Source organism: Notothenia rossii, assembly GCF_949606895.1.
Source record: "Notothenia rossii genome assembly, chromosome: 1".
In the NCBI taxonomy this organism is placed as follows: Eukaryota; Metazoa; Chordata; class Actinopteri; order Perciformes; family Nototheniidae; genus Notothenia; species Notothenia rossii.
Window position 1 is genome coordinate 9,972,160 of NC_136912.1, and position 25,425 is coordinate 9,997,584.

Here is a 25,425-nt window from a genome sequence, read left to right on the forward strand (position 1 = left end):
CTCGAAAATGACATGCCCAGAACAAAGGACTATATATTCACTTCTAAAAGGGGTAGATTAATAATCTTTTTTCTCAAAGCAATGATACACCTGTGAGTTCATTTCATTTTTTTTTTCATTTTCAGTCTTTATTTCGAACAGATTAAAAAATAACAAATGTGAAAAACAGAATACTGTATTGTTAAATACAGTATTTATCCACATTCATGGTAATATCTGTATGCTCAACAAAAAAACAAAAAAAAGTCTTCATATTAATAATAATAAATCATCCGAAAGGGAGTAGGAGGAAGCAAATACTTATTCATTCCCACCCCTTACTTGATCAATGATTGTCCTTTAAATCATTATGCAAGTTATTCCTACATGCATTTACATTTATACATACATATACAATAATTTCTCATCTTCAATCACCTTTCTTCATTCTCATATTTTTCCAAAAAAGTGTTTCAGTACATCCTTTTAAACTGAATTATGCTTGTGCTTTGTTTTAACTCCTGCTCCAAACCATTCCATAAAATCACCCCACAGATTGTTATACTCATTCTTCTCAGAGTTGTTCTGACCTTGAGTTGTTTCAAATGTAGATTTCCTCTCAAATTATACCCTAACCCTCTCTGTCTACGAACAATGTTTTTAATTTTCTAGGAAGTAGATTATGTCTGGCTCTGTACATGATTTGTGCCGTTTTAAATTTAACCAGATCAGTGAACTTCAATATGTGTGACTTCAAAAATAATACATTAGTGTGTTCAAGATATCCAACATTATTGATAACTCTTATAAAGTTGGATTTAGAAGAGTCAGAATCAATATAGATGTTTTTATTTTTAAATAAAAATTCAGATTGAACATAGCAAAAACATGTAAATTATAGTTTCTGTCCAAAAAAAAACATTACTTATAGTGAAAACCACCCGTGAATGATGGTATAGGAGACAAAAAGCTTTAGGAGTCCAAACTATAACATAAGTACCCTGTATCAAGATTGATGCAAAAAAAGTGACATTTAACCTTTTTAGAGAGATTTAGAAAAAAAAACCCACCTCTGGGGTCATTCGGGGTGTATTTGGGTGTATTTGCCATTTCTCTGGAACCCATTGGTCGATTTTGGTGATTGACACCTCTTTTTAACCGTTAGAGCCAATAGAATCAAGGGGAGGTTCCTAAAATCCATCTAAACATTACCATTGAGGAATGAGAGTGATGCGCCAGCAGTTTGCCCAAAACCGGAAGCTCCGTCACAGTCTATGAAAAATACGATTATTGCCATAAATATGATGATGGATTCTCAGTAATCATTTCAAAGTGACACAGAGACATTGGAATAACCTTCAGCAGCGTTTATATGCGTTTTAATGCCATTGAACACAACTTTTGATCAGAAAACAGCAAAGGTAAGACTTATTTACTGTTTCGGCTGCGTAAAGCTAAATTGAGTGTTGTCTGGTTTCGCTCAGTGATGATACTTATACCATTGGAATCTGTGGAATCTCAGCTTTCATATGATATCTTGTTTGTGCAGATCCGATGAAGTAAACAATATTTCTACCGTGAGTTATGAGCTAAGTGCGTTAGCACTCTTTCGCTTAGTGATCATTCAGAGGCTCGGCGTTAGACTTGTGTTTTGTTTCGGTAAAAATGGTTCATATCGTCAGTTAGCTGAGTTTCTTTCCAGTTAAGTGGGTATGACACATTCATAGTTTTTAAATGTTAAGAAGCCCTCAGATGCTGTTTCTTGCTATATGTTGTTGGGCTTAACAGGTATGCAAATGTAACATACAATGCTTTTTACTAACAATATGCTTCGGACATGTTCAGTTTTATTTATTTTAAAACATACACCATGATACGGAAACCACGGGGCTGCGTAAACAAAGCACAGAGAAACCCAGATTACAAAACTCATTCTCTGCTCAGGATGACTTTATCCTACAACTTCACAGAGCAGACAGTGTTTTGCAGTTATATACGATACTCAGATTTTGTTTATAGGACCTCTAACTCACCGCAGGCATGAAGTGCAGTGTGTTTACCAGATGTTTATATAGAGGAGCGTTAATGAGCCACACCTGCTGCCCTAATCAGGCTCTCTTAAGGTGGACTGGCGTTTAAGGTGGAACAGAAAATCCCACAGATATTTCACCAGAGAGATTTATATTGGTGTATGTGCTCTTCTCTCTGGTTTGCAGTGGTCTGAGCTCAATTGTGATGAACTTCTGTGCATACATTCAGGATCGAGAAACATTTGAATCTAAATCTTATAACAGGTGGAGAGTTTTCTGCTTGTGCTGCAAAGGCTCTGTCAATGCATGAGTTTCTGAGCATTAAAACCTTGATCAACAATAACCAGGGTGGTTTTTTTAAAAGAATAATGTGTTGATGTTCATTTAGAAATGAATATTTAGTTTTGCAAGGAAATGGTTAATATTAAGAAACAGCTTTTCAGGATGGAGCAGGTAGAAAGACATCATCTGAACATTAGGTATGTAACACATTTAGCATGTGATGAATTCACATTCTGAAGGTGCCCACATTTTACACAAAGAAAAAGACATTCAAAAAGGAGATGTAATTGTACTTTTCAGTAAGGGAGTGCTTGCTTGTTCTTAAACATCTAAACAGGGCCGCCCCTGGCCAACTTGTGGCCCCACGCAAAGTTGCCGCGCTTACACTGTAGGTGCGCTGCATTTGCGCTTCAGATGAGGCCCCCTCCGCGAGGTGAGGCCCCACGCAGTCTGCGTGATCGGCCTGTAGGGAGGGGCGGCCCTGCATCTAAATATACAACCTTTTCTTCATGCTATATAGGCCTAACTGCACTAGTCTGTGTGTGTTGTTTATAACATAAGGAACCGGCCAAATAAATAAAGGCTTCATAAACAAAGTGTGTCTTGTTTGGACATTCAGAGTTTTTACCTGTGTTTAAAAAAGTATTTTCAGGGCTTTTAATTACTTTTTTGGGAACAATTGTCTTCTCTGTTTCAAAGGAAATCATTTACAGTTTAAAAAAAGTTACGGCTTGAAACTGTGAGGGGGAATATTCCCACTGATGGATGGTGTTTGTGATTCATTGAGCCCATATCCTCTCTGTCTGTTACATTACTCATTCAGACAAACAGAAGTATCCATCCATGGAGACTCAACAGACACACACACACACACACACACACACACACACACACACACACACACACACACACACACACACACACACACACATACACTGATCATTACCCTTCTGTCCTGTCACAGACACTTAGAGAAACACAAAGACGGAGACCTGAACTAAAATCCTGAGATTAGTTTGCCGCCTGTCACCAGTGTGTGTGTGTGTGTGTGTGTGTGTGTGTGTGTGTGTGTGTGTGTGTGTGTGTGTGTGTGTGTGTGTGTGTGTGTGTGTGTGTGTGTGTGTGTGTGTGTGTGGAGACCACATGCAAAGGGTTTCCACGGGCGACATCCAGAGGTTTTTAAATGGCTTTTCCAGCGCTGTCATCACAAAGACACACTTATACTCAAACAGCACTTTTATTTTTCTACGGTCAGAACGCAGCGATGGTGGTTTGGACACACAGAATAACGTCAAACATCACTTCAATCTAAACCGTTTTGTTCCACCTTGTGTACACATGCACGCAGTGATGCATCATAGCTGCACAGGAAATCACTTTGCTATGGACTCAACACACATTTACCCCTCTCTCATGCAAGAGTCTGTCTTTCCTTTAAAATCCGTCATCACTTTTCGACTCTTCTCGCTCTTTTGCTGAAGCAGAACATATTGCGCTGCAGAGAATGTTATCCAAGCACAAACTAAATATCTACACATGAGTTTTTTAATAAAGCAGCGTACAAAATAAGGTTACAGCACTTTAAACTTTGTCAAGGGGTCTATTTTATGACCTCTCACTGGTTTATAAGAATCTTGTGATCTCCATCAAAAGCGAGGAAGTCACAGCCCCGCATAATTACACAGGGCACAGCATTTCAGCCCAAATGAAATACAGAAATAGATCATTCATCAAAGTCCCACATTTTCACGTTCATATCTGTATTATAATTTATAAATGTAGTTTCAGTAGTGAGCCCAGGCTGCTCTGATTAGTCAGCTGGCCGGCTCTGTTGTCCCGCCCCTTAGCCTATCAGAAACAATGTGTTGGAGTGCTAGCCAATAGAAGATCAAGTGTTACATAGTGATGTCATTATGTTATGGAAGTAAACAAAGGATTCCAATAGAGGCGTTTCAGGCAGGGGGGAGTGGGAGAGAAACTGCCTCTGGAGGGAACACTGGGATTTTAGTCTTTGCAGACCATTTACATGCACTAAAACCTATATTACACACTATAGGAAAGGGAAACCCCCAAAAGCATAGGGCCCCTTTCATTATCTTTACGCAAGGACAAGTTGAATGCAGGGGGGATTGGGATTGAACCACTGATCCTCTGGTTGGTAGACACCATTTGGTCCGCAGCGTCACATCCTCCCACAAAAGTACATAATGCTACATTACAAATTTGTCAAAAACTGTATTGGATTATTCCACATTGATTGTTTCTCCATGTCTGCTGGATCTGTAAATATGCTTCAATTTTATAAGGTAGACATGCAGTGTGGTGTGATTTCAGCATGTTGGTTGCTCTGACTCCAAGAACTAAAATGTAATGAATGCAGGTTTAATGTATACCAGGTATTAGAAACGGTAGGCCTGTGTCATGCTTTTCCGGTTATTACCCGTCCCCTTGTGTGTTATGAAGGTTTTTATGCATGTAAACGAGTCAAAAACCCTCAAAGTACACCCTGTAGCGAGTAAAACTCTAAAACAGAAAAGATGTTGCCCCAGAACGCCTCGTTGGAGATTTCTCATTTTCCATTATTTGCTTTCTGGGTTCTGTGACGTGTGAACACCCAAATCAACAACAAATGACCGGATTGGCCCAAATGGACCAATCCGCGGAGCACCTCACACAACAGGATCCCTTGGCTAACTAACAGGGAGTCCCATTGACTTGCATAGAGCTCCCTGAAAGCTGGTAATAGACGAGTTGGGAATTCTCACAGCGTTATAAACATTTTTCTTACTCAATATCAAGCCACACTTATTGTTTTTACTTCGGCTGTGAGTGTTTGTGTGTGCTCAGGATGAGTTTCGCTTGTTCTCGCTGTATCACCGACCCGGAAACCTGTCCGCTCCTCGCAGCAGCGAGCCTTGCAACGTCCCGACCAATCAGAGCACACTGGGCTCACAGAGGGGGGGGGGGGCCAGGAGCTCCAACAAGCTGTTTAGCACAGAGAGTGAATACACATACTATACAGAGATGCTGTATGAGAAACCAAAGTGAGTTTGGAACGCAATGTAAATCTATTGTAGTAGACCTCAACAATGGAATTATGATCAGTAGAAATGGCCATGACATGGGACCTTTAAGTAACAAATACAAAAGGAAGAAGAAGAAACTTTACTTGAGTTTACTTGAAGACACCAAGACCAAGCTGAGCAATGGTAAAGGGATGAAGAGAAACTGTGCAGTGTGTCAAATCCTGAACACAGCTTCCTTTTAACTCTTAAAGGAGTGAGGAAAGGAACATAAAGGCATTTAAAACAACAATACCAACAGGTTGAGTGTATGCTAATGACGCCTTTATTCCACTTTAACATGGATTTAAGAGATATGAGCTGTGAACGGGTGAATCACATTATGTCAGAACAGAGCGGAGCCTCGCTTTAAACTGTTTAAAAACTCTGTGGATAATGTGTGAGGGCCCACTGTGTTATGTAAATGAACCTCAAAGGTATATTTACACTCGCACTGAAACCCCAGTCTCACACATTATACATGTTCCACATTGAGTCGACTTTAAAGGCACTTTTTTCACCCCCAAGATAAACATGTTCCAACGCTAAACGGAGACGTGATTGATTCAGACACACAGCGGCGCGGGGAGGGAACATTTTATCATGGTTTTAGGAGGGAATCAACAAACACTTTCACACATAACAACAGGAACAGATGCTGCCTTTACAGAGGGGAAGATTACACTCTTGTATTTTCACGCTTAAAGATATTTTGAAAAACAACAACTATGAGCTAAAAGTCAATTTCCCTGCTCTTTTCTTGTCTTTGTATTTTTTGCTTTTTGCTCCCGTGAATGGATGTTTCAGAGGGAAATTATTCTGTTTGGCCTCGTCACTCGGAGCAGTGTGGTTGTTTCGCAGTAGATTAACACGTTTTTACAGTTTTCCTCATCTGTAGGCTACTCACTCCTGACCTGGAGCTCTGCAGGTAGAGAATACAAGAAGGCAGGACTGCTCAGTTTTTGTTAAAAAGTGGTGGTAATATTTAAAAACCCACTTTAAAAGAACAATCTGTTTTAAATGTGTGTCGGTCCAAAAGATAGAAAATGAACTGAAATATTGGATTTTTCTGTGTTGAAATCTCCAAAATAAAATAAAACGTGTTGTTTCCTCTGCCATGAAACCTGTTTTTAATTCTTGAGGTGATTTTTGGGTCTCAAAGCTGCAGCATTTTAAAATCCCTTTTTTAAATAGGGACCAGGAACTCTCTACTAAATCCCTCATGAGAGAGAATAAGGTAGAGAAACAAACAACTCACCACACTCTCTATGATCAGCTTTGACCATATCCTTGCTATAAAAACATACTTGTTTTTGTCCCTGTGCCGACATCTGTCATTAATCTGTTATTTAATAAATGTATATTATGTAATAGTTCGTGTAACTGGAGAAATGTTCGTAAAAGCGATGGGACTGCATTGACTTTCTGCAGTAGTGTAATTAGAAGTACAATCCGATGCGGAAAACTTTAATCCCGTAGAATATACATTTTAAAAGATGATATTCCTACATCTTGTATTCTGTGTCAGGGTTGGATCTTGTATGACTGTTTCTTTTAAGATCTACAGACCAAAGATAAAAAGGGATTCCTGCTCTGTGTGAGCTCCAGAGACATGGGAAGTGTCATGCTGCCCCCTAGTGGTTTCACACCAAAAATGCATCTTCAAATCTACCAAATATATATAAAACATTACCTCAATAAAACCATCCTAATATAAACCATAATTCAGACTACAATACATGTACGTGTGGAATAATAAGGCAAAATACAAATACAACTGCGTCTGAAGGTGAAAAGCATTTAATTAATGTGGTTTATTTATAAACATCCACCATTACAGTTATGTGCATTTCTATTTCCATGTGAGTTAAATAATAGAGGCCCTTAGTTGCAAAAAATGACATATTGTGTGTGTTGAATGATACAAAAACAGGATTAATTAATAACGATATGTTTTTTAGTAGGTTTATTACAGTAATTTCTACAGGAAGTAAGTCCAGGCAGGTTTCTCCATTTAATAATCAATCTGGCATTAGTACCATTATACATATACGCGTTTATACACTATATACAGAGATAAAGGGGAGTAAAAGGGACGGGAAGATTAACATATATACAATCCTAATGTTGTTTAGTACCAACTACTTTGGTCACAGCACAGACATTTGAAGTTTGATTCAGTGCCTCGAGCATAAACACAAATCCAGATCCAATATGGACCAACAGATCCAGTCAAAACATGCTTTTACTTTGAAAACCTTTGAGTCACATGACACAAACCATATTCATTCTTTTTCTCGAGACCGACTGTAAAAACACAAACATATTAAAGTAATGTTGAACACGAGTGGATAGGAAAAGAAAAAAACAAAGCCTGACGTCCGGTGAATTTGTTAGAACCATGTTTGAGTATCAAATGTTAATTCACTCATAAATGTGTAACTAAAACATATCAATATGTATACAGTTAAGAGAATAACTCGTAATTATTGTGATTGTTTTGTACATCCTTAAAGGATAATTGACGCTGAATAGAAACCATAATATGTTGTGGACATTTGAAAATGATTAGTAATGAACTTTCATGATCTGCTGTTCCCAAAAGACCAGGATTGAAATGCTATGCTCATACTGTATGAGTGTATTTCTGCATAAGGGTTTTTACTTTTACTTTTAAGACATAAAAACTAATTATATATCTCCTCAATATAGGTTGCGTTTATCTAAAGGCTGTAACAAGTTCAGCTAAAGAATGATTATTCCTTCTCTGATACTTAATTATTCTGAAAATCATTGAAAGGAATTCAGAGATAAGGGGAATAACTGCTTATTGCTTTTACTCCTCAACCACAAGTCTACGAGATGCTATTATATAAAGAAAGAATGGTCCTTGGCTCTGAGTACACTTGTTGTTGACCGAGATATAAAAATGTAATGCTGTTTGACAGAAAAATGACAGAGAGCGGGACCTTTCAGATTAAATGTTAAAAGTTCAACATGTAATCGACTTAAAAGAGGTCAGAAAGTGACCCTAAAGTTGTCTGAGTGCTTTGTTCTTTAACTCGTATTAGCATCCGTGTTACTGTATACACTGCGTACTGTACAAGCATCATCTCAGCAAGTGGCGTGTGTGAGACGATAGAGAGGAAATGTGTGTATGTGCATATGTCTGTGAGTGAGAGAGCATTAAGTAGACAGATTAAGACGAGAAGGGTATTAAAATTAACAACTGGAGCGCTGAACCCAATCACAACACGGCTGGTGAGTCATTAACCCCTCAACATCATGTACAGTGTGTGTGTGTGTGTGTGTGTGTGTGTGTGTGTGTGTGTGTGTGTGTGTGTGTGTGTGTGTGTGTGTGTGTGTGTGTGTGTGTGTCACTGGCAGGCAGGAGCGATGTCAGATCTTGAGTGATGCAGTCGACAGAGGGAAGGGCATTTTTCTAAAAGCGCTTAAAATGACAGATCATACGTACACTCAAAACGAGGACACACACACACACACACACATGTACACACAGACATACATACACACACTGTCAGTGTTATCCTATGAATCACAGGCTGAGTACGCTGACATTAACACTACAACAAGAGCAGCAGAATGAACACAAACATCAGAGGGAGAGCTGCGGTGTGTTTGCAGAGCGTCAGCCCTCCTTCTTACTCCCCCAACCGAACAGTTTAGTAATCGGAGACTTCTTCTTTGGTTTGTCTTTCTTGACGCCTGAGAAAGAAAGACAAAATGAGAGGACGGGAGGAGAGAGAGGAAGTTACAGAGGAGGGGAAGATAGAGATGAGAGGAAGGTAGTGAAAAGATGACAGAGACAAACATAACAGGTTAGGTCTGGTACATTTAAATCCCTTGTTTCTTTACTTGATGACCATTAAAGTTCACACAAATTATGAGAAATGTGATCCTATAAATGTGCTTTTCACAGTAAAATAGCTTAGATGTGATATTCAATCTCTCCTGGTAAGGTATTTATATATTTGTTATGTTAATGAATCGTTACAAAATGTGAGTGAACGCGTGATAAAACCGGTTTAGTTAATCTTGTATACTGTACACTCTTAAAAACCAACAACAACTTAAATGCAGTGAAATGTCCTATCCCATATGTCATATAGGCCTAGTGTCATTCCTAGAGCTTAGTTAATTTGGTAACTAAGTTGAGTTACCGGTAAGTTAAAGGCGGGGTATGTCATTTATTTCAGAAACACTTTTTGTTATATTCCATGGAATGCTCTTAACATCCAGATAGCAATGAATATCTTAAATGCTTTGACAAAAAATCCATTAACAAATGTGATCTGTGGAAGCCGTGGTGCTGTAAAAAGCACGACCAATCATCTGAGCCGGCCCGGCTAAAGTAACTGGATGGCCTACCTGCCTGTCAGCCTTCCATCTGTGCACAAACTTATCTCGTGCCCTCATTGGTCATGTGTGCGTTCGTGTGTGTTGGAGGAGGGGCTCTGTAAGGAAGTCTAAAGGAAGGGGCAGTTTTTTTCCGGATGTGTATTTTCAAATTAGCGCACTCGAGCTGGTCTCTCCATTCTTACCTACCCTACCTTTAATAAAAAAATAATAACAACTTTTATTTACTTCAATCAAAACGCCCAACATTTTCCATTGACCGCAATGTAAAAAAAACAAACAATTTCCAACATTTGGGAAGCTGTAAACATTTAGTGTTTGGCATTTCTTCACCACACATCACTTTAACAATAATATATTTGTAATTCATTCACTAAATAATAGTTTAAGGCACTACTATGAGGTTAAAAGAGTTGGAAAGAAGAAGGCCTTTAATGTTTATTCATTATATTTGATGAATATTAATAGCGTTTGTTTACTTACTGGCCTAAGCCTCTTGTCAGTTGAGTATCAGTGGAGTAGCATTTACCTCTTAGTGAAACAACGTGTGTGTGTGTAAACTCTCACGTGACTGAGTGGGAATGAACTGCGAAACTTGTGTGTTAACTTTCAGAATAAATTAAAATGGCGATTATTTAGCCCACGGTCGGCGTTTACTCGCTGCATCAGAACGACCTCTCGCTGAAGTTCAATAAATCTCCTCAATTTCCCGCCCTGCTTTCACGGTCATGAATTGCAAATGAAGCCGGCGTTAACTTTATCCTGTCAGCGGGTCAAATTAACCGGCTGCTTCCTCCATTTGTCTAATAGGAAGCGCCGCTGACAGAACGAGGGGGAGCGCTTTTGTTTGATGCTTTTTCCATTAGCAGTCATTAGATCCAATGAGATGAAAACATGGTCCGGTGGCAGCCACACACACACACACACACACACACACACACACACACACACACACACACACACACACACACACACACACACACACACACACACACACACACACACACACACACACACACACACACACACACACACACACACACACACACACACACACACACACACACACACACACACACACACACACACACACACACACACACACACACACACACACACACACACACACACACACACACACACACACACACACACACACACACACACAGAATTCCATCTACTTCAATTACAAGTGATGGAAATCCTCAATTGGATAATTTATAAGCAAACTAAGCTGCGGTGACATGGAGGTTGTGATAACTAATGAACAGAGCACTCACTGAAAGTCATCATCATCTTGTCGAGCTCTTCATCCTCCTCATCCTCCCTGAGAACACACACACAACAAATAAAGATTAACAGCAGTTCAAACCTGTGTGAATATATCTGATGTATTTATTCATATATAATGTAATCTATGGGTACCTGGGCAGCGACATTTTTATTCTTTTGTTCAGTACTTGAGTAAATAGTAACTAACAAGGACATGAAAGACTCCAACTGATTATTTGTTATCAATCTAATTTGTTTGTTTTAATAAATAAAACCCTGAAAATTCACATCCATGTTAAAAAAAAGGAAGAAAAATCACAGTTTCTGATATTTAAGAAGCTGAAAACTGTACATTTTTGCCTCAAAGCAAACTTTAATGATAACATTATGAGCGTTACAAAAACTCACCTCTTCAAATCTGGCTTTTAATTTTTGATTGTTGTTTTATTGCTCGATTTGAATGTGACTTTGACTATATTTATTTGTTTTCCTTTTTGACTACCTCTGTAAAGCGCTTACAAAATAAATGTATTATTATTATTACATTCATTTCTAAGTTTCTCAGCACCACCCAGTCTCCTCTACTGTAGTTATCACCCACCTGAGTCTGTCCTCATCCAGACCCTCGATGATGGCGTTTCTGTCGTTGACGATCTCCACCAGTTTGGCCATCAGCTGCTCTTCTCTCTTCTTGTCCCGGGAAGTTTTCAGATGTTCTGCTCAAACACAAACACATTTCAATCACAGATGTTTGATACTGTTGGAGCCATTTTTTGTGTTGATAATAAATGTATTATTTTTCTAATAATCAGCTGTTATATAAGGAAGGGGTGGGAGGTCAAATTGTCTTCAGCAAGGAACGGGGAATCGGTCTTTGACCTCAAGTTACACTGATCATCTCTGTTTATTTGTTTGTTTAATTTTATGAAAGAAGTAAAGAAATCGGCGCCTACAGAGTTTTATTTGGACGGTTTTTAACGTTTGAGTCAAGAAGCGGAGCCCTGTTAATGTGGCACAGATTTAAATATCCTACAAGAATGAGCCACGACATAGTCAAAGACTTTCATGTGTTGTGTGTTACATGTGTTTCCACAAAGACTCACCTGGTTTCTCCATCAGTCTCCGCAGCTCCAGCTCCACGCTGGGCTGCTCCTCCTCCAGGTCCTGCGTTTTTCCACTACACATAAAAAAAACATTCACAATTTCATCGTTGTATCTTTAATCTAAATGTATTTTTTATATCTGCTCAATGCTATTTTTTGTTTGTTGTTATGTCTTTTACTGGTAACTGTATTCTGTGTGATATAAATGTTCTGTGAAATGTCTATGTGAAGCACTTTGAACTGCACTTTTTGTATGAAAGGTGCTCTACAAATAACGAATATTTTTATATAAATTAAATTGTTTATTGAATTCGTTGCTATCTTACAGTACGAAGTAGAATCAGCATCTATTTAAGGTCAGGTTTTTGGATATGCGTGAGGCAAATTTTCACTCTTTTTTTTTAAGCTCAGTTTTTGGTCTCTATCAGAAGCATTACAAGCAAAAAAAGAACACCTAACATTTACCGAGTACCCTAACATCAAAATGATCTAATCCTAACTACGTGATGGCGCCAAAACATTAGTTTCACGAGTCAAAACATTGGTCTAAAAAGAGAAGATATAATAAACACACACACATTAAAAGTCACTGTCTGTATTTTAAAGCATATCTGGAATATGCATGAAATACATAAGATGTGTTGTATACGTTTCCTATCAATTTTCCTTTAACATGCCTTGGTAGGAGTAAAGGTTCAATATTCATTTGAAAATGTAATAATTGCAGTGTGTGTGTGTGTGTGTGTGTGTGTGTGTGTGTGTGTGTGTGTGTGTGTGTGTGTGTGTGTGTGTGTGTGTGTGTGTGTCTGATAACAGCATCCTGCTTCCTGACGTCCTGCTGTTGGAGGACACTGGGAATTCAAACTGTCAACCTTCTGGACACAAGTCTGTTTCACTAATCGCTCAATAGTGGCCTTTTCTAAGTGTGTGAGTGTGTATGTATGTATGTATGTATGTGTGTATGTGTGTGTGTGTTTACTCACATGTAAACCAGTTCTGACTCCCGGCGCATGGCCACCTGCTTGTTCCTGATCAAGTTGAACCACTCGATCATGAGCTCGTCACTGACTGCGTCATCTTCTCCATCTGACACACAAACACAAACAGTTAACTCCGTATACACTTTTTCTGAAGCTGCTGTGTGTGTGTGTGTGTGTGTGTGTGTGTGTGTGTGTGTGTGTGTGTGTGTGTGTGTGTGTGTGTGTGTGTGTGTGTGTGTGTGTGTGTGTCTCACCTGCTTCGCTGCTGCGGAGCCTCAACTCCAGCTCCACTCCTCTCCCCTCCCACTCGTTCAGATTATCTTCGATGTCCTGCAGCTCTTTTATGATGTCCTCTTTCTGAATGTAGTCTGGCTTCTTCTACAGATGCAACACACACATGTAAGTGAAGATGTAAACCATAACTTAGATCAAAAACTCATGTGACTATACAACCCAGTCTCACGGCATTTCGTGTTATAGTCACAAAATCAAATTTCATCTATTGATTCGTTTTCACCAACATGATTTTCGCATTTTTTTCGTGTCACACAGAACGATTTTAAAAGCAATGTATTTCTATTGGTGGTGTGTTTCATGCCTGCACCACGTCTTTTTGTCCGGTCGGGTCTTGGAATACCAGAAGCTGTGTGGTTCATAAAAACATTTTCTCACTCTATATCTTACCCTAAGCCTAACCCCTTTATTTTAAATGGTATAATGTCTGATTTTTGTTGCCGTCCGCGAGGAAAAGAAATGGGGCTCAGAGCCTCAGAATACTGAAATCTGTATTTTTTGTCATATTTTTTTCCTTCTAATGTGTTATTATTTGGTGCAGGCACGAAATATACTACCAATAGAAATACATTGCTTCTAAAAAGTTTTTGTGTCAGAATACTGAAATCTGGATTTTTCCTTCTAATTTGTTATTATTTACATTGTTTTAAAATCGTTTTGTGTGACACGAAGAAAATGGCGAAATCGTGTTGGTGAGCACGAATCAATAGATTAATTTTCGTGACTATAACAGGAAATGCCGTGAGACTGTGTTGGGCTATATCTCAGTGATCCTAGAGCCTTTGAAATGACATTCTTACATAAGTAAAAGATCATCAGAATAGTACCAAATATACATGAATAAAGCAATAATTCATTGGAAAGGGGGGTTCAAAAATTGATTTTGTTCCAAAGCTTTTTTTTTTACTTTTACTTACAATAAGTAGGTACTATAAATGATACCTCATTTATTTCACTCCTTTATTGACCTTTTACAAGCTAGCTTATATATGTAGGCTAACGTAAACTTATATTCCAGCTAGCTTTTAACTAAATGGGCTACATTTGTTACTAGCTCCTTATTTATGACCATAGACTCTAGTTTTTTACACACATTTAAACACTTCAATTATCTTTAGCAAGCTAACTTTATTAGCATCAGCTTGACGGCTAAAATGCTTTAACTACTGTTAGCCTACAATCGTTTTTACAGTGAAGCTACAGCAGTACTATTCATTACAGTACATTCAAAATATAGCGATAGCAGGAAACAAACGAAGTCGCTGAGAGGCTGAGGCCGGGCCTGTTTGATATTTTGTGACACGCTACAAAAAAGTACTTGCTGAGATCAAAAACTCAGTTGCAAAATAATGTGGTTTAATGAAAACTGGGATGATCAACTTATTCTCCTTGGACATCGTTATATTAATCAGAGCAATAATTTCAACTTGCGGTCAACAAAAAGTACAACGGCCCTGTGTCACCCTCTCTTCCACACACACCTCACGCAGGTGAACAGGGTTGTGGGAGTGCCGCCCATATCCATGTGACCCAAGCCAACCAATCAATAGTGCTCAAACAAATATCTTATATTAAAACAAAACGCATTACTAAACATGTTTCATGGCTCCTACACAAGATGTACAGTCACTGTTTCAAGGTGTCAAATTCTAATGACTACATTTGACTGAACAAAAACAAGGGATTGCATTGAAAAGAATATGCTAACCTATACTGTAGGTATAAGCTAACTTAAACTTACCTTGGTAATCATAGACTCAGGCTTGGTGCCATTTGTAGTTTGGCCTTTCCCATTCAGGAATCCTATAAAATGAGATAAAAGCAACGAATAATTTTAAAACAAAAGAACAAAAGAGGGGGGGGGGGGAACTTGTATGATTCCTTTTTGTCTTTGTTTGTGTCTTTTAGGAAGACGATTCGCCGCAGTTACATTGTCATGTCCATGTAGGACAAAATACTTGGAAATAAGATAAAACAAATATGTTGTTTCTTCGTCTAAAATCATATTTATGTTACCACATTACCCTTTTCTGCAGGTGGAGTGACAGAAATGCTGGTGGTGGACAAATGAGAGGAAGGAGAGGAATCTGAAGTCTGAGGTTTTCCAGCTCCATTAGCCAAGGGTTTAGAGGGCTGTGAGGGAGCAGCAGGTCTGTAGGTGGAAGAATAAATAAACAGAAATTAATTTGTTTATCTGCCCCTACAAGTAGTCTCCTTTCTGCAGGCTTGATTCATGAGAGTGGGAGGAAACGTCATCCGGGGGAAAGAAGCTGAGCACTGAGCATATGTCGCTCCACGGAGGACTCAAATCAGTGTCGACACCATTTGGGCTCGCATGCATGTGGCGGAAGAAAACAGGCCGAAAGCTACGACTACAAAATATGGTCGAGACATTTGGAGGAGCAGCAGGTTCAGGCTTCCAGCAGGAGGGGAAGGTCGGGAGGATGGAGGAGAGACGGGATCAAAGGACGGATGGATGGACAGGACATCAGGGGAGGAAAGAGATTGTGGTGTGTTGTGAGGCCACACACAAGCAGAGCAGGAACTGAGCCAGCAAGGGGAAGGATAAACAACAAACATATCTAAGTCTTACTTGGAGACGTGTTTGAGCTTCAACCTCCAGTCTGAAGGCGAGTCACTGTTTTCTGATGCTAATGAGAAAAAGGAAAAAACAATCTTTAGTGTTTTTCATTTCCTAGTTCATTTCCTTCAGAGTCATATCCATTATGCAATGTCCTTTCCTATCTGTTATTGTTTTGGATGGATTTTCCACAAAAAAAAGGTCGAATTCAGGGTAAAAGGAAAGTAAAAGGTCCACATGAACTTAAAGCAAATTGTACCCTAAAACATTGTTTAACAAAAAGGAACTCCTTTACAAAAGAAGGCTTCATTTAGGTATCATTGAAACCCAATGCAATACAAATGAACATTTTGAAGAAGAAGCAATTAAAAATGATAATGGTTGATCAATGTTGGATTGAACCTTAATTCAAGGTCTACCTTGAGTGCATTTAGTTAACATACTATATTCAAAAATAGCATTTACGGACATAAACATAAGCTAGTCAGTCTCATTTAAAACATAATTTTCAGGGTTTTATTTGTTAAAACAAACAAATTAGATTGATAACAAATAATCAGTTAGAGTCTTTGATGTCCTTGTTTAGGTACTATTTACTCAAGTACTGAACTAAAAAATAAAAATGTCGCTGCCCAGGTACTCATAGATTACATTACATATGAATAAATACATCAGATATATTCATACAGGTTTGAACTGCTGTTAATCTTTGTTTGTGGTGTGTGTGTTCTCAGGGAGGATGAGGAGGATGAAGAGCTCGACAAGATGATGATGACTTTCAGTGAGTGCTCTGTTCATTAGTTATCACAACCTCCATGTCACCGCAGCTTAGTTTGCTTATAAATTATCCAATTGAGGATTTCCATCACTTGTAATTGAAGTAGATAGAATTCTCTGTGTGTGTGTGTGTGTGTGTGTGTGTGTGTGTGTGTGTGTGTGTGTGTGTGTGTGTGTGTGTGTGTGTGTGTGTGTGTGTGTGTGTGTGTGTGTGTGTGTGTGTGTGTGTGTGTGTGTGTGTGTGTGTGTGTGTGTGTGTGTGTGTGTGTGTGTGTGTGTGTTACCAGAGGGTGATGCACTGCGGGGCTTTGAGGCAGGTCTCTCTGGGGTTCTGGTTCTGGCGGGGCTTGGGTCTTTGGGGATCTGCAGGTCAGCGAGGATGGAGGGGTCGGCCTTCAGCCTCCGTCTCCCTCTCACAGGCTCCGGATCTTTCTTCGGAGTTTCCACCTGAGGAGGCCTGAGGAGAGGTGAAGAGCAATTAGCGTCCTTGGGTTACGTGAAAGGCGCTATAGAAATTGAAATTATTATTATTATTAATTAAAGGTAATTATATGTTTCACCAGTAGAGGTCAGGGTAAAGCAAGACAATATAAAGACTAGTCATAATTATTTTGGTCAATATTGAGATCACTACTTTTAAAATGTCTTTTTTTAAGAGGGGATTTTCGATGTTCAAACGGGATTTGACTGCAAAAATAAATGAATAATATTTTTTTTATAAAATAATGAAACGAAAAAAAATGAAAATAAAAAACATTCTAAAATAAAAGCTCACCAATAAAGCATAAAGTGTGACATTTTAAAAACAATCATCAGAAATAGTCATGTTTGGATTATTCGCATTTTATTGTATTCATATTTATGTTTTATTCTATGTATTATTATATTTAAAGTTCATGAAAAAGAAGGCTATGCTTCCTATATGTGTTGTTACGTTAGTGCACTTCCACAACCTTAATGAGAACTACATAAATATTCAAAATATAACAAAACATTTATTATTGCAATTTTTCTATATTCAACATATTCCAGTCAGTAACTCAGGGAAAACAGGTTAGGGTGCGCTTGAAGACAAAAAGAGAGCATAATTGCTAAACCAAGTGTGTCAATATCTTGTTATCTTGTTTTCATTATCATCATAATTGAAAATAAATGTGTGTGTGTGTGGTTATATTACTTACTTGTCAGTTTTCTTCAGCGCCACATTGGTCCATGCTGGCTTACTGTTGATGTCGTTGTTTTCCTCTGTTAGTTTTTTGGAGATGATGGCTGCTGCTGCTTTAGTCTTTGAATCTTCTCCTCCACTAACTGCTTTAGATTTCTCCTCTGTGTCCCAGCTCACATTCGCCTTTTTACCCAAACCTCCAACATTCACCACCACGGTGACGGCCTGCGCTGCCGAGGCCTTCTCCTGCACCTTATCGCTCGCATTCGGCCCTTTGTTGATGACGACGCTGGTGATCACAGTCTTTTTCTCTTCTTCTTTAGGAGGGCTATCTGATTTTAAGAAGTTGAGCTTGGACTTCAGCGTCTTTGCCGCCGTTGTGGATTTTCGAGGAGCAGCAACAGGCCTTGTGTTATCTGATGTTGTGGTGGTAATAGAAGGTGTTGTGTTGCTAGACGGTGTCTTTGTGCTAGATGTTGATGTTATGTTGCTAGATGGTGTCGTGTTGATAGACACTGTCGTTTCGTTGCTAGACGGTGTCGTTGTGAATACAGACGTTGTCGTTTTGTTCTTAAATAGTGTTTTACCAAATAAAGATGTGGTTGTTTTGTTGCTAGACGGTGTCTTGGTGTTGATAGACGTTGTCGTTGTGTCCGTAGACGGTGTCTTGGTGTTGATAGACGTTGTCGTTGTGTCCGTAGACGGTGTCACTGTAACTGTAGACGTGGTAAATGTATTGCTAGACGGTATCTTTGTGTTTATAGACGTTGTCGCTTTGTTCTCCGATGGTGTTGTTGTAAATATAGACGTGGTCGTTTTGCTGCTAGACGGTGTCTTTGTGTCTTTGTTCGTGGTCGTTGTGGCGAAGGTGGACACATTTGTAGTCCGTGAGGCCGCAGGTTTGGAGACAACAGGTGTCGGGGACTCTTTAGCAGCAGAAGAGAGATTCAAAGCAGGCCGGGAAGGAGACAAAGAAGAGAAAGTGGTGGAGATGCTGGGAGGGGGGCTGGGTTTCTCCGTCAGCCACGATGGTCCCAATCTGGAGGGAGTACTAGTCGGAGGAGTTGGATGAGTTGTATGAGTTCGGTAGGTTGGAGGAGTTGGATCAGCTGGAGTAGTTGTATGAGTTCGGTAAGATGGAGGAGTTGAAGGAGTTGGAGGTGTTGCACGGGTTTGAGTTGGAGGACTTGAAGGAGTTTTGTGAGCTCGGTAAGATGGAGGACTTGAAGGAGTTTTGTGAGCTCGGTAAGATGGAGGAGTTGAAGGAGTTTTGTGAGCTCGGTAAGATGGAGGAGTTGAAGGACTTTGATGGTTTGGAGGCGTTGGTTTGGTTTGGGCTGGTTCTAATAATGTTGTGAATCTGGAAACAGGAGTGTTTGTGGCTAAACCTCTGAAAGGTGCAGTGGGGTTTGAAGGCGACATTGCCCTGAAACACAGAAAAACATTGCATGTAATTTCTGGCCAATCAGAGTCCTTGGTTGGTGCCATTTAGGGCTGCCCCTTCTTATTAGAGTAACTGGTGGTTGACACGTTTTTGTAATGCTTTGTTCATAATTAATTACTTATTTCCAAGAAACCTAAACATCTCTGTTAAAAATAATATTCAAGTGATGCTTTTGATTGAATCTTTGTTGAGAAACTCGGTATTACAGATTGACAAAATCACATAAGTGTAAATAAGACTTGAATTAACATGGGTCCTTACTTTGCACAGTGCCTGTGATAGAGCTTCCCGTCCACTAGGTGTCGCTGCACCAGGTGAACATGCTCGTTGCAGGACCCACACTTGTTGCTTAAGGTGCTTGTCTGATGACGTTTCTCCACCACAACATCCTGGAAGAAGGAGACAGAGGTTTCAAGAGGTGATGTTGTAACTTATCTGAGTCAACACGTTTTGTTTACATTGCAGCAGCAGTTTCGTAGAGCTGCTCAAATGTGTATTTTTGGTTGTCTTGCATTCATCATAAAACATTTGTACACTTTCTTGACACTCTTAGTAACGCTTGTATACAATATTCAGGCAGCAGATGTTACCTTTGTGGTACTTCTGGTCTGTCTCGGGGAGGAAGAGGGCCGTGTGATGTTGACGGAGGGCGGAGGGCTGTTCTCTCTGGCCGGTTTTGAAGATGGAAACACCTTCGCCACCACCGGCTGGTTCTTCTTCCCAGACGGTTCGCCTGAGGGGCCGTCTGAGGGGCCGTCCGCCGGGCGCTTTATACCTGCCAAACCCCCGACTGCAGCAGAAACACAGAATAACAGAGACACACAGTTTGTACAAGTGTGCAATCACTTACTGGAGAACCACTTTGGAATAGTTGGAATGTTATGCCATTTTATTTATTAATTTATTATCATTTAGTATCTTGTGCTTTCTTTTCCCGTTACTTTGTCATTCTGTAATTGTCCTGAAAAAGGACAGAGGAGGCAGGAGGGATATTGGGATGAACCCCCGGAGTCAGGTGAGTCAGCAAGAAGGGAGCAAAGTTCATTCCTTTAGACCCTGTATATTTCAAACTTTAATTTGGAGCAATTTGCCGAGCGCTTATACGCTTCTAAAAATACAATTACTGCATCGGCTGCCCTCATGTTACCTCACTTGCCTATCCTCTGGAAGCCTCCCCTCTACTCACTTCCTCTGCAGGCATTTAATGAATTGGATATCAGGACCCACTTTCAAGTAAAGGGAATGAGGAAAGAGGACAGAGGAGTCGAGGAGGGATATTGGGCTGAACCCCTGGGTTCGGATGAGACAGAAAGACAAGAACAAAAGAACAAAAGGAACAAAGGCGGCGTCGGCCACACAGAGAAACTGATACTCACTGGGGGAGCGTCCATGGAAGAAGTTGTAGTACTGCGACACGTATGTGAGGATACTGAGGCGGTCAGGAACTTTAAGGGCCACCATGTCGTCTGCATCCAACAGCGCTGGAATTCCCAACTCCTCCGCGACCCTGAAGGCCTGCAAATATAATCGACTTTATCCAACAAGACAGAGGAAGCTCAGGGTGGATTTTAAGTAGCTTGAGCGAGCGGCCAAAATGGAAATGGACTAATAAATCACATAAGGAGCAGATATCCTCATGAGACTTCCTGTATCTGAACACACTTACTATCAGATATTCAAAGCATGTTTGTATTGTGAGTTCATGTTTGGGACTGTTAGTGTTCTAGATAATGCTCTCTTTATAATTTCTATTTCAGCTTTATTTGACCAGTCTTCTATAAGAATCAGGGTATCTTATTATTGGAAGATGTTGTCCAAAATCACTAAAGAAAACAAGAGTGCCAATATATGTTTGCCTTTGTTTAATATGTTTTTTAAATATATTATTTTTACCTATTTGAGTGCCTGTCATTAGATTTTAGATGTGTATCCTATGGATTTGGACGTGTATGATGAAAAAAGATAAAACTATCAAAAAATATATTACTTATTATTATTAATCACAAAGTATATTCTTATGCCAACGATTGCAACAACATAAGTGAAAGAATGTGTTTTAGGTTTTATTTCTTTTCGATTACATCTACATCTGCAAATGCTAACAGAGAAAGTGAGTCAGGAATTTCCAAGCTAGACCCACATTCATTGATTCCATGGAAGCAGAAATAAACAACAAGTAGAGGCAAGTCGAAGTGCAGCAGAGGCACGACTTAATCAGTAATCAGACGATCCAGAGCCACTTTTTACTCTGCAAAAGTCTTACAGCTCGTTGTTGTTTTTATCTAATCAGTTTTTTCAGCTACAATCCTGACTTGTGACAAATAATGGCTGCTCATTTAGGCTTTATTCCATCTCACTTTGAAGAGCAGCCGCAGAGTTCAGAGTCCAGCAATAAATCTACAGGGAGAAACTGAAAGTAAGAATGCAACGAAGCCGCCAACGTCTAAGAGCACAGAATGAAACACTCTATATTTGGCCACGGATTCTCCTCTCAGCTATGTTTGAACACTGACTGTTTTTGAAAATTCCCTCACATTAAAATGGTGCTCGTGCTATATCAGAGTGAACAAGCACGATAGGGCCAAATGTTGCAAGTGACAACTAGAGAGTGCTTTGTGATGGGATCACACCAGCCAAATCAAGACGGGGGCGTAAAGTGTGTGTGTGTTTGTTTGTTTGTGTGTATGTGTGTGGGGGGTGTCTCGGGGCAATGGCACATTCCCTAATTCCAGCCTTTGGGACTCAACATACATTTTTATCTAGACTAAATATCTGTTTTCTGAATGCATTTTGTAGGATTGTGACGCCATTGAGATGAAACATTCTGACGAGCAGACTGACTCACAAGCTGAAAGCAATACCAGCAGGCAAGTCGTTTTTATAATAAATAGATTATAAAATAGCCTTTGAGATTTATTGATTCCATCGTTTAGTCTATAAACCCGTATACATGCATTCAACAAGTGTGTGCATATTTTCAAAGCCAAAGTATATCAAATCCGAAATCAATGTTTACGAGTTTGCAGTATTCGTCATTGCTTTTGTGGGCAGATTGCAGTATATCCATTCATGTAACCACCACCTGATGATGTGAAATTGTTGGGAGGACTGTGTATCACCGCACTCAAGATAAACATCACCCGCACCTACTTGTAAACAAACTGCTCCATATCGCTAATAGTGGATGAAAAGTCAACAGGTAACCTTAAAGTCGGAATGAACACATCTAAAAATCATATTGAGGTGTTTCTTTTAAATACTTTGTCTATCTGCATTAGACAATTCTCCTGAATACATCAAACGTTTGTATTAGAAAGCCTCATTGGCATATATTTAAACCTAAAATTAGAGAAAACAGGTAATAAAAAAATAAAAAAAATTATGATAGGGCCCCTTTAAAATGTGAATGTTTACCCTGTCCACCTGCTGGGTTTCTCCTTACGAAATACATTGACAGGTCAAAATGCAGAGCGTAAACATGTCTCACCAGTTTGTTGTTCTCATAAACATCCTCCTTATTCAGTGAATCAAAGTCTCTGCAACAGAAGAAGAAGGATAACATGTTACAAACACATGATTCGCTTCCTCATTTATTTGTTTACCATCAGTGTAGACATAAACATGTGTAATATAGGCATACACACACCTCAGATAAACATATATATAACACTGACAGGGTGACTGATGACTTCTTTACACGGCTGCGGTGACACATGATCTCATGTCAGTTTGTCATGCAGCTGACACGTACATGAATATCAGCCAGCATTCATAAAGGAGCGTGTCTAAATTCAGTAAACCGAAGCAAAGCCTTAAACCAATGTTTCATACTATGCCCATGTAAACATGAAGTGCACCACGCTCATCTGGCTGTGAGGAAAACGTGGAGTGGAACAGCTGTGTGTCTTCTTCAAATTAAACGACTGTGTGTCCGTCCTAATGGCTCGTCTGGAACAAAACCAGGCAACTCTGTGTGAAACTGGACAAAGATTTACTAGAGTTGATAGGTCAAATCTTTGGAATATTTCAGCCAAACTCAATGTGGACATCTCTGGAAACATCTGTACAGCTGTCAAGTTATAAATATTAACCATTAGGTTTCAGAAGGTCCGGGGAAAACCCAGAGGAAATGTCCTGTCAAACAATAAATGCCAAAGCTTCAAACTGAAAGGAAGTTTAACACAGACAACGTTATGAGATACCATACAACTTTTATTTTCAGTTTTGGAGGCACAAGCAAAACTGAAACTATGAGTCGATGAACTTATTTTTCAATAGAAGGAAAATCACATTCCCTGAACATTTAAAACACATGTGAAGCAAGAAATGCCAAACATACACCACTTCCTGCTTCTATTGTTGTATAATGAATACCTTTGGGTTTCACACTTGATTTAAAGACATCAAGTGCTCTGGAAACTAAGTTTTACCCTATATTCTGACATTTCTTTTAACAAAGCTTAACAAAATAATATTCATCTTAATGAATCAACAGCAGCTATCAACCCTTAACTGAATGACATGAACAGCAGAGGTGTGTGCTACTTTGATTTACACTACAAGAACAAACACATACAAATAAATGTTCTGGGAAAACAACAAGTCAGGTCTGAATCAATATTCCTGTCAACTACAAGGCTGTGAATGCTGATTATCATAAGTGTTTTTTTAATGTTGCATGTTCTTTCAGGCCTAATAGTATTCAATATGTTATTGAAACGAATAAGTATTCATGCTTGATTGAATGCCAAGCATTGTCAAACTAGTAATTTCCTATCTTGAATATTAGTGTGATGACACAGATCAGACCACAAAAATGAACACATGTCTTTCACAATAAGTACATTTCAGTGTTGAGTATTCAGAAGAGCCTGTACGGATTTAATTCTCACATCTTGTTGTTGTTCGAGTCTGACTGCATTCTTTATTATAAATACTGAGGAACAGGAAGAACCAGGATGAATTAAATGCCTGAATGCCTTTGTCAGGTAAGCTGTGAGGTCAAAATGAAATCTGTCCTGATGTTAAAACATGCAGACTTTACTCCCACTCTGGTTAGTGTCCCAGCTGATCTCCACAGCCCTCAGCTGAGCTCCTGCTCCTGTCTTTCCTACAGACCAATAAAGTGTGTTCCCTTTCATTAAAGAACTGCACAAACCTACAATAAAGCTGGAAAGTAAAACCAATGTCCCCCTTCTTCTCTAAACAGTTGTCAAACACCCTTCATTCAAACAGCACCAACCTGCTTGTTAAGTTGTGTTTTAGAAGAACTTCACGCATTAGTTTCCCTTTTTGTTACTCACATGAGATCGGGTCTGTGTTTGTGTATCAGGGCACAGAAAGCCATGCCGCTCCTGAAGGAGGTGGTCATGTTGGTGATGGTCACATCCCGGTATCCGTCGCAGCGGACCCGGCACCACTGCTGCAGAGCCTTCACGGCCGACATCCCGGAGCTCAGAGGCGGACTGATCCGAGTTCGAGTGCAGCAGAGCGACTGTTAATCTCCCGGAGCTCCCCCACTCGTTCCTCCCTCCTTCCTTTCAACAACACACTGCTAAAAAGTTTCCACAGCAGCTTGGGCACGCTGGATCCAGGAAATGACAGACGGAGAGCCAGGACTCTGTGTGTATTTGTGCGTGTGCGTGTGTGTGCGTGTGCGTGTGTGTGCGTGTGTGCGTCAAAGTGTGAGTGTGTGATTGTGTGGGAATCACCCTTTTGCGTCTGAGGAGAAACTGAATGTGACACCTGCGAAAGGTCGACAGTTACGCGGCATATGGGCATATGGGTGGAGTTTAGTCCGCTTTTGTGTCTTCTTGTAACCCTGTGTGTGTGTGTGTGTGTGTGTGTGTGTGTGTGTGTGTGTGTGTGTGTGTGTGTGTGTGTGTGTGTGTGTGTGTGTGTGTGTGTGTGTGTGTGTGTGTGTGTGTGTGTGTGTGTGTGTGTGTGTGTGTGTGTGTGTGTGTGTGTGTGTGTGTGTGTGTGTGTTCATGCAGAGTAATCACAGAGCCATAGATAAGACTTTGGAGAGAACATGAGTCCACTTTACTCAGAACATTTTAATTACAGCCTTTCAAAAAAG

The 25,425-nt window shown here is 39.7% G+C and overlaps 1 protein-coding gene and 1 long non-coding RNA gene across 2 annotated transcripts; one reads left to right on the forward strand and one right to left on the reverse strand.

Annotated features, from left to right (window-relative positions):
• Positions 1 to 7,304: 7,304 nt before the first annotated feature.
• LOC307034724 (MICAL-like protein 2) lies at positions 7,305 to 24,798 on the reverse strand. The gene is made up of 16 exons (XM_079673608.1): positions 24,650 to 24,798; positions 22,834 to 22,882; positions 20,723 to 20,861; positions 19,937 to 20,136; positions 19,608 to 19,735; positions 17,919 to 19,328; positions 17,022 to 17,194; positions 15,973 to 16,030; positions 15,404 to 15,531; positions 15,121 to 15,182; positions 13,340 to 13,463; positions 13,089 to 13,191; positions 12,106 to 12,179; positions 11,604 to 11,718; positions 11,011 to 11,057; positions 7,305 to 9,079 (listed from the first exon to the last, which is right to left on the reverse strand). The coding sequence occupies exons 1-16, from the start codon at positions 24,790 to 24,792 to the stop codon at positions 9,003 to 9,005; spliced, it is 3,030 nt and encodes a 1,009-aa protein (XP_079529734.1). The 5' UTR covers positions 24,793 to 24,798; the 3' UTR covers positions 7,305 to 9,002.
• On the forward strand, positions 20,880 to 24,944 carry LOC307034733. Its single transcript, XR_013806980.1, has 2 exons — positions 20,880 to 22,213; positions 24,679 to 24,944. It is a non-coding gene; the product is annotated as an uncharacterized lncRNA (long non-coding RNA).
• Positions 24,945 to 25,425: the final 481 nt, after the last annotated feature.